This window comes from Phyllobates terribilis, unplaced genomic scaffold (genome assembly GCF_046119375.1).
Source record: "Phyllobates terribilis strain yellow unplaced genomic scaffold, ASM4611937v1 Scaffold_211__1_contigs__length_3443825, whole genome shotgun sequence".
NCBI lineage: Eukaryota > Metazoa > Chordata > Amphibia > Anura > Dendrobatidae > Phyllobates > Phyllobates terribilis.
Genome location: NW_027362971.1, coordinates 3,086,418 through 3,100,113, shown reverse-complemented (window position 1 = coordinate 3,100,113; position 13,696 = coordinate 3,086,418). Strand labels below are relative to the sequence as shown.

Here is a 13,696-nt window from a genome sequence, read left to right as displayed (position 1 = left end):
GTTACAATGTCAAAAGTATCAATAGTGTGGCCATCAAACCAAAAGATCAGGTCTGATCACTTCCACTGACCTATGGTAACAGAGTTCTGGTCCAATAAGCCAACAGTCCTGAGATCGGGTCCGGTCACTTATAGGCCTGCGTGGGCTGCTAATATTCCTTATGGACCTAGTCTCGCTATTCCCTTTGTTGTGAAGTTGTCCCCAAATCTTGTCCTATGAAAAAGTACCTAATTTGCCACTATAAAAATAAGTACCATCTCAACATGGCGTGTTTTTGTTACGGAGGTTAAGGGTTCTTTAAAAATGTGTGAACTATGTTCTTGGCTGTACCTGTATGATGGTTAACGTATAACGCATGCAGAAACTCCTGTTTTGCAGGGCTAGTACTTATTAAAGCATCCATGTCTACATGACCTGTAGCCTACATTTTTTTCAACAATTTTCTTATCTGCAGGCCCTAACTTTCAGTCGTCTCTAAGCTAGTTGGGTGGAGAATAGCTGCTATTAGTGTCTTTCTCTCTATGAAAGAAGTCTCCGCGTTTTTAACAAAAACCCTCCCAATTACGTATGCAATGAAGTATAAGTATATTAAAATAATTACCAATCGTCGCCTGTCCCCTTTCCCGGCGTCGCTGTGGTCCTCTTCTGGCCCATGTAAGCGCTCTTCGGCTTAAACGGCTCACATATGTGGAGCGGTGTTGCATTTCCAGCCAAGTCCTTGAGACCCAAAACGCGTCACCATAGATTTGCATTGAGAAAACGACTACTGGTCCACACTAACCCCCTGTGTGGCCCAGCTGGTCTGCTTTCAGGTCATGTGGGCTAGAAGAGGATTGGATCAGCACTGGAATCTGCAGCCGATTGCTAAGTAGTTTAATACACTTTCATTTCATACATAATTAAAAAAAAATTGCTGAAAAAAATTTGCCGACAATTCTTTGAAGAGTAATCGGCATTTAGAGTTTTCATTTTTAGAAATCAATATCACGTGTGGAATTAAGAAACTTTTTAATATAGCTTATTGGAAAAATTAGCTTTTTTTCCGCTCCTGGACTGATCTTTTATTTTGAATATCCTAAATTCAAAGGAAAAATCAGTCTCATTGCGGAGATAGGAGATGACAGTTAGTGCTCATAAGGTTCTATGGAGAACTGTAAGTCATTTCAGTAGAACTTGCAGTAGAAGGTGTGTCTACCTCTAGCTCCTCCCCTCTCCATAGTACTTTATGAGCACCAACTGTCATGTCAGTAGAACTTGCAGTAGAAGGTGTGTCTACCTCTAGCTCCTCCCCTCTCCATAGTACTTTATGAGCACCAACTGTTATTCCAGTAGAACTTGCAGTAGAAGGTGTCTACCTCTAGTTCCTCCCCTCTCCATAGTACTTTACGAGCAACTGTCATTTCAGTAGAACTTTCAGTAGAAGGTGTGTCTACCTCTAGCTCCTCCCCTCTCCATAGTACTTTATGAGCACCAACTGTCAATTCAGTAGAACTTGCAGTAGAAGGTGTGTCTACCTCTAGCTCCTCCCCTGTCCATAGTACTTTATGAGCACCAACTGTCATTTCCAATCTCAGTACTGATAAAAACCTGTCTTCAATGAATACAGATTTCATCGAGATTGAAAGATCAGTCCAAGAGTTAAAAGTAGCAAAATTCTCGGATAAGACGCATTACAAAGTTGCTTATTGTACGATTGATTTATGAAAAGAAAGATTAAAACTAAGGTTATGATTTAAGCACTGTGTCTGCCTCCTCTGTAGGACATTAAAAGCACCAACTGTCATCTCCTGTCTCCGTAATGGGAAAATCTGTCTAAATACAGATTTTACCCATTAGATGACAGTAAAAGATCAGTCCAGGGGGAGAAAGAAGCAGATTTGTCTGATAAGATATATTACAAAGTTGCTTCCTTTCATGTGTACTATTGATTTATAAAATAAGAAATGAGAGTTACTCTTTTAAGTAAAAGTCATGTTTACTCACACCACACAATAAATGCCTAAAAAATGATGATCAAGAGTAAAAGAGGAGCGATATCTTGTCTAATCACAAACATTTTTGGGCTCTGTGGATACAGAATATTGCGGGGGGTCTCAGATCTTCCCATTACTGACTCTACATGCTGGCGGTGAGCTATAATTAATGGTTAGTCATTGTAGGCTCGCTCCCTAAACACACAAACCCCTAACTTTATACAGGGAAGTATGAATATTAATCAGCTCCTGTATGCATTCCCAATGGATTCCATTAGACGGGAGGCAAACGTCAGACATCTACATCTCCGCATTTCATCCGATGAGTCCGTCTTCCAATATTGGGTTCGATTTTGATTGCATCAGTCACACAGATCTAATGTCAGCGCTACAGTCTCCAGGGGATAATGAAGCCATATTCTACCGCTCGTGGGAGAGATAGAATAGAATTCTGCCAGTAACAGCCGTTTCCCTAAAGATTACCAAATGACGAGACCCAACAGACTCCTGTACGCAGAGATGAAATGCAGTGATTAGTATAGATTGAAAGGAAAACGATACACACAGCCCAACAATGCTGCAAACTAATATCTGTCATTTGCAAAGAGCAATAACGGCGCACATAAATCTCCGAAGACTTGTTTTACAGCGTGATCAATGGTCTTAAGTCAAGGTGATGGAATGAACCCGGTGCAATAATGGAACAATGAATGAGTACGCTGTGAAATATTTTCTGGTGATAATGGGACAAACTATACACATAAAAATAATGTTAGTGCTACATTTAGAGAGCGGGAATTTTGCTAACACTTAGATACATGATGATACTCCCCTTGCAGGGCATAGAATCATAGAATGTTTGAGTTGGAAGGGACCTCCGGGGTCATCGTGTCCATGTCACGGGTGTGTCAGATGTAACAGACAGCTGCTCTGCAGCTGGCTGCAGAAGGTCACTTCATTTGGCATTGCAAATACCGGGTGATATCAGCTCAGCCTAGGAGTTCTTCAATCCCCCTTCCCCTACTGTCTGGGCTCCATTCCCCTCATCCCTTCGTGTTGCACTTTGTCTTTCCTACACTGTGCATGACAGATGTCTGTCCAGCCTCTGTTCGAAGACTTCCATTAAAGGAGAACTCACCACCTCTCGTGGCCGCCTGTTCCACTCATTGATCACCCTCACTGTCAAAAAGTTTTTTCTAATATCTAATCTGTATCTTCTCCCTTTCAGTTTCATCCCATTGCTTCTTGTGTTTCCATGTGCAGATTAGAATAAGGATGATCCCTCTACACTGACATCCTTTCAAGTATTTCTAGACAGCTATTAAGTCTCTTCTTAGCCTTCTTTTTTGCAAGCTAAACATTCCCAGATCCTTTAACCGTTCATTGTAGGACATAGTTTGCTGTCCGCTCACCATTCTGGCAGTTCTTCTCTGAACATTTTTTCAATGTCTTATAGGTGGATTGGTCTTCATAGAGTAATTACCTAATCCTGTACTTAGGCAACAACTACTTTAGTCTAAACATATGCAGTCTGAATGACTGGGCTACAAAATTATCTGACTTAAAGGGGTTCTCCGGTCAAACTACAAGTCTCCAATTACTATGTGACTGCAGACTTGTGAATCCTAACATCGCGTACGCTGTGAAGATTCATCAGTGCCAGAAACGGGTGGTCATGTAATAGCGAGTATGCGATATGCATACTTCCGGCTACATTCCAACTAGACTGTGTCCGGCCTCGCTCACTACACCTGCACTGAGTGAGTCCGTGCCCATCTAGTCGGCACCACAGAACCCTCACATTGCGCAATGTGAGGGTTCTCCAGTGCAGACTAGCTGGGCAGTGCGATAACTCTCCGTTGGTTTCCTGCCTTAATTTCTGACAGTAAATATTTGGAATACACTGTATGCTCCTGTACAGTACTCTGCCAGGCCAATTTTATCTTCTGCCATCTACATCAGTATAGTTTCCGCTGTATTTTTACATCATTGTCAGCTGGTTTCTAGCAGAGTTCAACTATCCTTCACTCCTCTACAGCAGAGGTTGTAAGAAGAATGCAGCGGAGAGCAGATCAGTGATGTGAAACTGCAAATTCTGCTTTGTTGACGCATGTGGCAAAAGATAATCCTTTTACATATGCATCAAGAGAAGAGACATTTGCATTTTCACTTAAATAATCTCTCCGCAGCAGGCAATGAAATTACTGTGCTTTGTGAAAAATAATGTGATTGTGAGAGCAATACTTTAACTGAGAATCTTTCAGTGAGCTGATTCTGATTGAGGACGTGTAATTGTTATCTACCTTTTTTCTGAGCAGATGATTTATAAACACCACCAAAGTTCAGCTAAACTTTGAGGACTGTGGCAGGAGGAAGCTAAGAAACAAACAGATAAAACAGTTACAAAGTCTATCAGAATAAGCTCACTGACTGATTCTCAGTATAATCATTCTGCAGAATGTACTGAAAAAATAAAACAGACTCAAGAGCCAAATGGTACATTTTTTAATTGAACACAATTGCAAAAAACTATTACAAGTGCAAAAGTACATGCATTAAACTGCCAAGAAAAAAAAACACTCCCCAAAAGGTGTCTATATCCCTTAAAGCATTGTCGAAGAATAGAAAAAATGGTCTATTCTTTTCTTTGAGACAATGCCAATCTTGCTCAAAGATTGGTGTGGTATCTTGAACATTTTGAATCTACCCAAGCCTCTGTCTGCCCACAATTCACTGATCATTCATTCTTGTTATGCAAGCATATGAGCCACTGAGATTAGTTCAATATGGAGAATGGGAGTGGTAGTCCCCCTTTGCCAGCAGGAAGAGATTTGCATGTGCAGATGCTCTCACTATAGTTAATAGAAGGTAAAGAAACAGGCGGTTTTGCATTAGTGAAAGATGCACCATAAATGTCTGACTGATTGATGTCCAACCACTGAGAACCCTCAGATATGCTAATGTTTCCATATCTCCCATTCACCCACCACTGCTAATCAGACATAAAATATCCATGATGGAATAAACCACAGGAAACCTGTCCGGTGACTCAGGATGCCTGATGAAAAGGGTTTCAGAGAAAATATAATTTAAAAATATAAAAGGGGAGCAAGTAGAATAGTCAAGGGGGCGGGTTTTCGGCTTGATTCTCCCCACCCCAGCTCAACTTGACTAACAGGTTCCTCCCAATAGACTTCTTTCCCCATTCATTCCTAGTGTTCTCTCTGAACTGCAGAGTAAATCCTAGTGTATTTTTTAAAGGGTTTTTCCACTACTGGGACAACCCCTGCTTAATGACTTCAGGACCCCATTTTAAAGAAAAACAGTAGATACTCCCCTCCCGCAGCGGCCCCGATCCATGAAACGTCTGGCAGGTCATGTGACATTGTCACGGTTTAGCTGCAGCCAATCAGCGGCCGCTACTCAACTGTAGCTCATCAATATTCCGCCAGAGCGTACGTCCACACTGACGAAATGGTGAAGGCTGCAGTTGTTCAGCAGCTCCTGATTGGCTACAGCAGACCCGTGATGATGTGCAGGGGTTGTCCAGTAGTGGACAACCCCCTTTTGCTTTCTTGTAAGCATATTTATTGTAAGATGGAAATTATGGTCAGAAAGAATAGAATTTTTGAAGGGATTGTCCATATAAGACAGCCGGCACCCCCACCGATCAGATGACATTAGCTTCGGTAGCGGCATCTACACATTGAATAGGGCTGGTCACATCTGGACGCCGGAGCTAATAAGATCAGATCAGTAATTGTGCTAGATGTCGGCCCCCAAGGATCTGATCGCGATAAGCCATCAATACTAGATGCCAGGAGAACCCCTTTAAGATTTTTTTTTTTAACACTAAAATGCATCTTTCACTGTACAGGAAAAATATATATCTTTGTACCGTGTTAGCCAGTAGATAGAAAAATATTACAATTTGAGAGTCCTCAGGGGTTGATACCATCTTTTCAGTTAGCCATTAAAAGGTAACAAACTGCAAGCCTTCAAGACTACTAGGGTCTCTTCATCAGGCATGGATTCCATTACTGATGAAGAGACCTGAGTAGTCTCGAAAGCTTACTATTTAATACCATCTTAAAAGGTATCAACCACCGAGGACTCTCAAATTTTTGTATTTTTCTTTCACTGTACTAAGTTTTGAACAGACTAACAACTTTTCAAACACTTCATATATTCAAAGACCAAGTGGGATTTTTTTGAACATAAAACTCTTAGCAAAAAAAAAAATTTAAGTATTTTTTTTTTTCCTTTTCAGGATTCTGCCATCAACAACCAAGCACTTTACCTTGAAGCACCTCGTTTCAGGAGTAGATTATGACCTTTGCATTTTGGCCATTTTTGACGATGTTGCAACCTCACTGGCTGCAACCAAATCCTTGGGCTGTGTCCAGTTTTCTACCGGAGAGGCATACCCCGACTGTCGGTCACTGCATGCTCATTTTTTGGGAGGCACTTTAACCATCATCATTGGAGGAGTCATTGTTGTGACGCTGTTGGTCTTCACGGTGGTCATGATGGTAAAATACAAGGTATGTAGTACTGCCCATTCAGACATTCCAAAAGTAACCAACGTTTACTCCCAAACCAATGGAAACCAGTTAACGCCCAACGGCATGCTTCTACAGAGCAGAATGAACGACTCTGCCAAAGCTAGTTGTTCCCAGGCGACCTATAAAGAGGATTCGGGAAGGATTGTCCATGGAGTTAAACCTCAACGTAGAAAGGCGAGGCACAGAGAGGGATCGGAAAAAGCAGAGGATAAAACCATGAAGGCGTCAGATCACGAAGGACCACATTGTGGATCAAGTCCTGAAGAAGGCACAGGTTTTGGTTTTCCAAAAACGAAAAGAAGCTGTTCTGTGGACATGGGGGAAATGGCGACCACCACTTGTTACAGCTACGCCAAGCGACTGAGTGTTATATGGACAAAGAGGAGCCAATCTGTGCATGGCATGCTTTCACAATGCGGGACGGAGTTACCCAAGGGAAAACCAATGTTGTTCACTGGCTCAGATGAGCTGGAGGAAAGTGTTGTGTAGTGCACACCGCTATTACCTAACAGTTACATCAACCACCTCTTCGTTTAGAGGAAGCACAAAGACTCATATTGGTGAAAAAGCACCATAAAACACGTCGATAATGAGCCATGAACAAGCCTCATTCCTTATCGGCAAAAAAAAAAAAAAAAAAAGCACTAAACATCTAATTAGATTTCCGAGATCTACCACATTACGGAAAACTAAAAATTTTGCAGACCTAAAAGGGAATACTTTATTTGTTTATGGTTGGAAATCGTGGAGTCTTCTGTGGATGTGGTGGCACCTGGTGATTATATCGTTGGATATATAGGGCAAGCAATCTGCCAAAGTTCGCGGAATACACGCAAAAGTGAAACGTCTATAAAATAGCAAGGTTCAATGCCACCAAACAAGCCAACAGATGACAAGACCAAGGTGTCAAGACTTTCTCCAGTACGTGCAGATCCAGAAAGTTATCACCACCTTCTCGACATACAGATCTGAGTGAATATTGACCAGATGGGTCCACAAAGCCATGGAATATATAATTTACCATAATAAGCTAGAACATTAATTTCTGTTACGTTGCTCAACAAGTGGCTCGGACAGAACCAATCTAGTTCTACTCAAGTCATCGGGCAATGGATCTCCATGTGTACACCCCATGCTTGGCATAATGCATTGTAATGGATCCAAAGTGGAACCTTGTCCTAATTTTTGCCATTAAATCTTCTGCTTTCTCCTGATTTACAGGCAAGTTTACGTTTCCATAAACGCAAAATGTCCTACACGGTGAGTTAAAAATGACTGCGGCACTTTAAAAGTTCAAGTTCAGATACAAATATACAAATATCTTTACTCATTGGAATTTTTTTTTTATCATTTGCCAATAAAAATAAAAATCAAAGGAAAAATGTGCGAGCGTCTTGAACTGAGGCCGGTGAGTTAGAGAATCTACATTTTTTTTGTTCTTTGAGCTTACCATGCTTTTCTTTTTCTTTTCTTTTTCCAAGTCCCATTCCATAGAAAAGCAACATATGAGCATTTCCTCAGATTAGGGAGGCTCAGGTGCTGAGCTGACCTTTTCACTGCCATCATCTGTACTCCAAGTGAGTACGCTCTGATGTCAATGCAGCTGAAGGCAGGAAAGAGTTTGCGGGGAAGCCAGGGTTTGGAAGCCAGCTACATGTACATTTTTAATTCATGAATCAATGAAGACAAATTTCCATATAAAGTGATTTTCACAGTTTCATAACTCTCCATGCTTGACAAAATATTAATAAAAAAAAATGTTTAGTTACTCTAACAGTATTGTTTTAGAAGCACCAAGCAGGTAGGTAGAAACCAGTTTGATGTTAAACGCTACCCATTTGGAAACATCAGTGTCCTTCTCCCAATATCTAGATCATGAACAGCGACCAGCAAATCTGAACTTCTAACAGTATGACTGCATGCCCCTGAAGAAGCTGAGCTGGCGAAACTCGAGTTGGGCTAGATTGCAATAGATCGTCCTTTTAAAGTGCAAGACACCTCTCCATTGCTTGTTTTTCTTTGAATTTTGTTAGTACAATAAAAGCTCTGGGGCTAATTGCCCACCTGTATAGCGGTTCTTCACTACTGTGATTTTTTCAAGCGCTTTTCAAATTGATCGATCTTGGGAGTGCAGAACTTTAAAACTGTTGGAAATTCAGGGTTACTGGCTGCTGTTTGTGATCTGGATATTGGAAGATGGACACTGGTGTCTCCAAACCAGTGTCAGACTGGGTTGGCAAAGGTCCACCAGTAACATTGATTCTTGGGGTCCACTGTACAGCTACATGCAAAAATAACCTGAATCTAGAACACACATTTACTTTTGCTTCTATGTAATATTAACCTTGGCTAGATTGTTTAGTGAATGATTAGATGATACCTATTTCTGCAAATTGTGAATCCTTCACAGGGGCGGCCTACCGGAGGATTCTCCTGTTCTCCTGTGGGCCAGTCCGAGCCTGTGTTTAACATTGAGCAGGGTTCCACCCATCTGCAGGGTGAATTTAAAGTTGATTTTGTGCTTTGACCATTACCCATTACTACGTAACTTTTTTGTTTTTTATTAAATTTACTTAATTTATGTACAAACATACAAGTATAAAAAAAGAGCGTTTTCTGAGGAGGTGAATCAGAATGTTTTCTCCATGTTTCCTTGTCCGGATACATCCGAGCGCTCCTTTACACTATACAGTACATGCGTATGCTTCAGATGCAAGTTCAATCTATACTCATCTTGTCGATTGGCTTCGGCTATGCTGTAAATTTCGGTGTTCAGTTGTACCTTGTCTTCGCGATATTGAGAATGATCGGTTTTTCAGCAGACGCTGCCTCTGTTGTACAATGTGATTTATTTGAATGGCTTTTTGGAGATCTTTAAATGTCCATACGTCCTACAAAGCAGTTAAAAGTTCACCTACTAGCTCATGAGGAAGACTTTCATTATTAAACCCTGCAGGGAGCTAAAGCGAGAAGCCAAATTTCAGCCAAAAAGTCAATTAAAAGTAAAAAAAAAAAAAAAATACAGGAAATTAACAAAACTAAGATTATAACAAAAAAAATTTGAAAAATTAAATTAGTGTTCGTGAACGCTCTACTGTATACTGTATCAGCGGTGTGTTCCCTATATTCAGTTATAGTATGGTTACCATATTCGAGCAAATTCAGGTCATCTTTCAATTAAACATTTTCTAATATTTTGAGAACCTAAACACGTCTAGTAAACAATTAGGGTTGACAACTGACTATTGAGGGCCGGTAAAGATGAAACAAAAATTTAATGGACTAGTAGTATACCAGCCCGATGAATGCCAGCGGTGTCAGTGAAGGTCAATTGTCTGACCGGCTCCAGGAGGTTTGATGAGAAAAAAACAGTAGACCGTATACTGCCTGCCTTCGAGCTCACTTAGGGCTCATTCACACGTCCGTTTTTATGTGTACGTGTCCTCTGTGTTTTTCACGGATAGCACCGGGATGCCTAGATAGGAAAAAATAGAGAAACTTTTTTTTTGTTTTTTTCTCGTCTGGGAAAAAAATGTGAGACGAAATTCAGACCAAACTCTGATGACACCTTGACAAATAAAAAAAAAAAAAATCAATGATGAGACTTGGTCCGATTTTCTCATATGAGAAAACCACTGATGTGTGAATGAGCCCTTAGGACCGCTACCCCCTGAGCTTTGCAGTGATCGTTTGCTGTATTCTTCCTTCTGTAAGGGTTTCTATAAAAGGAATATACAGTAAAGTCCTATATCCCATTGTAGGTTAGTGGTGGCCTTTTTTGCACAATTCTGCAAAAAAAAAACAGCTCATAAGAAACATAAGTAAATTACCCTGGACCGGAGCAATATTTTGGGGTAAAACTGGTGGCAAACCAGCATTTAAGATGAATAAATTGACCATAAATAATTTCCAGATCAAAGTATAAAATCACAGCCCCCAAACTACGCCCCTTCACAACCTTAGCTGGTATTGTTGGGTGAAAAAGGTTCAAAGGTCTTACATTTCATGGTTCAGAAAATGTTAAAATATTTAAACTTTTTTTTTACATTTTTGATTAAAGGGGTGTTTTACCTATATCTTTTACCATAAGGCTGGATTATACTATATAAAATATATATAAAATAGCCCAATTTCCCCTATTGATCCCATTCCTCCATTCTGATGGCCAGGTCCTCTCTACTACCCTTCCAACCTGGTCAGCCAGTAGGCCAGTGGAGCTGTAGGGGGCCCATTAAAGAATATGTGCTGAGGGATGGAAAACCCCTTTAATTTCTTAGCTTGGATATATATTTTTTAATAATCCAGGTATTATTTTACATAAAGCCAACATAGACCAGAATAAGTACAGTGGGGAAAAAAAGTATTTCGTTAGCCACCAATTGTGCAAGTTCTCCCACTTAAAAAGATGAGCGAGGCCTGTAATTGACATCATAGGTCGACCTCAACTATGAGAGACAAAATGAGAAAACAAATCCTGAAAATCACATTGTCTGATTAGGAAAGAAATTTTTTTCAAATTTTGGTGGAAAATAAGTATTTGGTCAATTACAAAAGTTCATCTCAATACTTTGTTATATATCCTTTGCTGGAAATGACAGAGGTCAAATGTTTTCTGTAAGTCTTCACAAGGTTGGCACACACTGTTGCTGGTTTGTTGGCCCATTCCTCCATGCAGATCTCCTCTAGAGCAGTGATGTTTTGGGCCTGTCACTGAGCAACATGGACTTTCAACTTCCTCCAAAGGTTTTCTATAGAGTTTAGATCTGGAGACTGGCTAGGCCACTCCAGGACCTTGAAATGCTTCTTACGAAGACACTCCGTCATTGCCCTGCCGGTGTACTTGGGGTCATTGTCATGCTGAAAGACCCAGCCACGTTTCATCTTTAATGCCCTTGCTGATGGAAGGAGGTTTGCACTCAAAATCTCACGTTACATGGCCCCCTTCATTCTTTCATGTACACAGATCAGTCGTCCTGGTCCCTTGGCAGAGAAACCGTGCCAAAGAATGATGTTGCCACCCCCATGCTTTACAGTAGGTATGGTGTTCTTTGGATGCAACTCAGCATTCTTTATCCTCCAAACACGCCGAGTTGTGTTTCTACCAAACAGTTCTACTTTGGTTTCATCTGACCATGACATTCTCCCAATACTCTTCTGGATCATCCAAATGCTTTCTAGAAAACTTCAGACGGGCCCGGACATGTAATGGCTTAAGCAGGGGGACACGCCTGGCACTGCAGGATCGGAGTCCCTGGCGGCGTAGGGTGTTACTGATGGTAGCCTGTGTAACGTTGGTCCCAGTTCTCTGCAGGTCATTCACTAGATTCCCCCCGTGTGGTTCTGGGATTTTTGCTCACCGTTCTTGAGATTATTTTGACCCCACGGGGTGAGATCTTTGTGGAGCCCCAGATCGAGGGAGATTATCAGTGGTCTTGTATGTCTTCCATTTTCTAATTATTGCTTCCACAGTTGATTTCTTCACACCAAGCTGCTTGCCTATTGCAGATTCAGTCTTCCCAGTCTGGTGCAGGGCTACAATTTTTTTTCTGGTGTCCTTTGACAGCTCTTTGGTCTTCACCATAGTGGAGTTTGGAGTGTGACTGTTTGAGGTTGTGGACAGGTGTCTTTTATACTGATAAGTTCAAACAGGTGCCAGTACTACAGGTAATGAGTGGAGGACAGAGGAGCCTCTTAAAGAAGAAGTTACAGGTCTGTGAGAGCCAGAAATCTTGCTCGTTTGAAATTGCCCAAATACTTATTTTCCACCTAAATTTGAAAAAAAATGTCTTTCCAAATCAGACAATGTGATTTTCAGGATTTGTTTTCTCATTTTGTCTCTCATAGTTGAGGTCGACCTATGATGTCAATTACAGGCCTCTCTCATCTTTTCAAGTGGGAAAATTTGCACAATTGGTGGCTGACTAAATACTTTTTAGCCCCACTGTACCTACCGATACCTAGATTCTTCTACAAACAATCACCTATAAATAGAGACTATTCCACAAATTACCGTACACATAATCAATAATCTGTATTAAGCCATAATTACCTAGTAGCACCATAGTTACCTAGGGGCATAACCGGACTTTCTTTCCTTCATCACATGTCTAGGTTTTAATATTCTAGTTTTATATTATAATCATGGCTTGAAGGGAAGTCAATAGAATTTCACCCCCACAAACTATATGCGCATGTTGCTCTTTCAAAGACAAGTCCAGCAATACCTTTACATGACCAGTCCGTTCCTTCCTTACTGAGAAATCAGAATTTGAATTCACACGCAAATGAGGCTGAAGAGCTATGGTAGATCTGAAGAATCTGTCACTCCAGCGGTATTCCCCACCCAGCGCCTCCTCCTGCTTGAGAATTCAATCAAGGAGGAGGCAGCGGAGAATAGAGCTGGAGTGACAGAGGCTTCAAATCTACCATAGCTCTTCAGCCTCATTTGCATATCAATTCAAAAGCTGATTTCTCAGTAACAGAGGAACGGACTGGTCATGTAAAGGTATTGCTGGCCTTGTCTTTGAAAGAGCTACATGTGCATATAAAGAGTTTGGGGATGAAATCCTATTGATAAGATTCCCTTTAATAAAAATTGACTGTGTATATTATGGAATAGTCTCCTCTATTTATAGGATGTGGTGTTGCGCCACTAAAGTGGTGGAAACTTTTCATAAATCTTCCCAACTCTAAAGCTTACAACACAGTTCCCGATTCATTTGCACGTGTCAGAAAAAGTGGGTCAGGAGCGTCAAAAATGGTGCTCAGTCGGAAGTTAATATTTGAAGTAAATACATTGATAAATCTGACCCACATTCTTTAAGACCACGTCCCATTCTTCTCTGTACAAAACATAATTGAAGCAGATTTATCAACACGGTCTAATTCAGGGACTAAACAGACTCGAAACGCGCAAAATCTATCACAGTGGTTCATGCTGTGTGATAAATCTGGAGAATCCTCAAACTGTCTAGTCAAAGTTTACACCATCTATTACTTGGCTCACTTTGTGCCTGAAATGTCACAATTTTTTTATTTTTTTAAACGAGCTACATGTAAAAAGCACTTAAAGGAGTTGTTACTTTTCAGAAAATCCGGAGCCCAGTTGGTTATTAAAAAATAAACTGACCTTTATTTACCGATCCCGGAGGCCAACGC

The 13,696-nt window shown here is 40.8% G+C and overlaps 2 protein-coding genes across 6 annotated transcripts in view; one reads left to right on the top strand and one right to left on the bottom strand.

Annotated features, from left to right (window-relative positions):
- The window catches only part of PC (pyruvate carboxylase), a 416,466-nt gene that overhangs the window by 60,492 nt on the left and 342,278 nt on the right, over positions 1 to 13,696 (bottom strand). The gene's annotated exons all lie outside the window — the stretch shown is intronic.
- LOC141213746 (leucine-rich repeat and fibronectin type-III domain-containing protein 2-like) overlaps positions 1 to 13,696 on the top strand; it is a 51,899-nt gene that overhangs the window by 17,403 nt on the left and 20,800 nt on the right. The window contains exon 3 of one of the 4 annotated variants that reach the window (XR_012283090.1): positions 6,244 to 7,759. The exons of 1 other annotated variant lie outside the window; for it this stretch is intronic. Coding sequence is in view for 2 of the 3 variants with exons in the window: in XM_073665356.1 (XP_073521457.1) it covers positions 6,244 to 7,027 (784 nt within the window). In the remaining variant the exon portion in view is untranslated. Of the gene's footprint in view, positions 1 to 6,243; positions 7,935 to 13,696 lie in introns of those variants that run through there. 2 more of the 4 variants (XM_073665357.1, XM_073665356.1) reach the window with 2 other exon arrangements.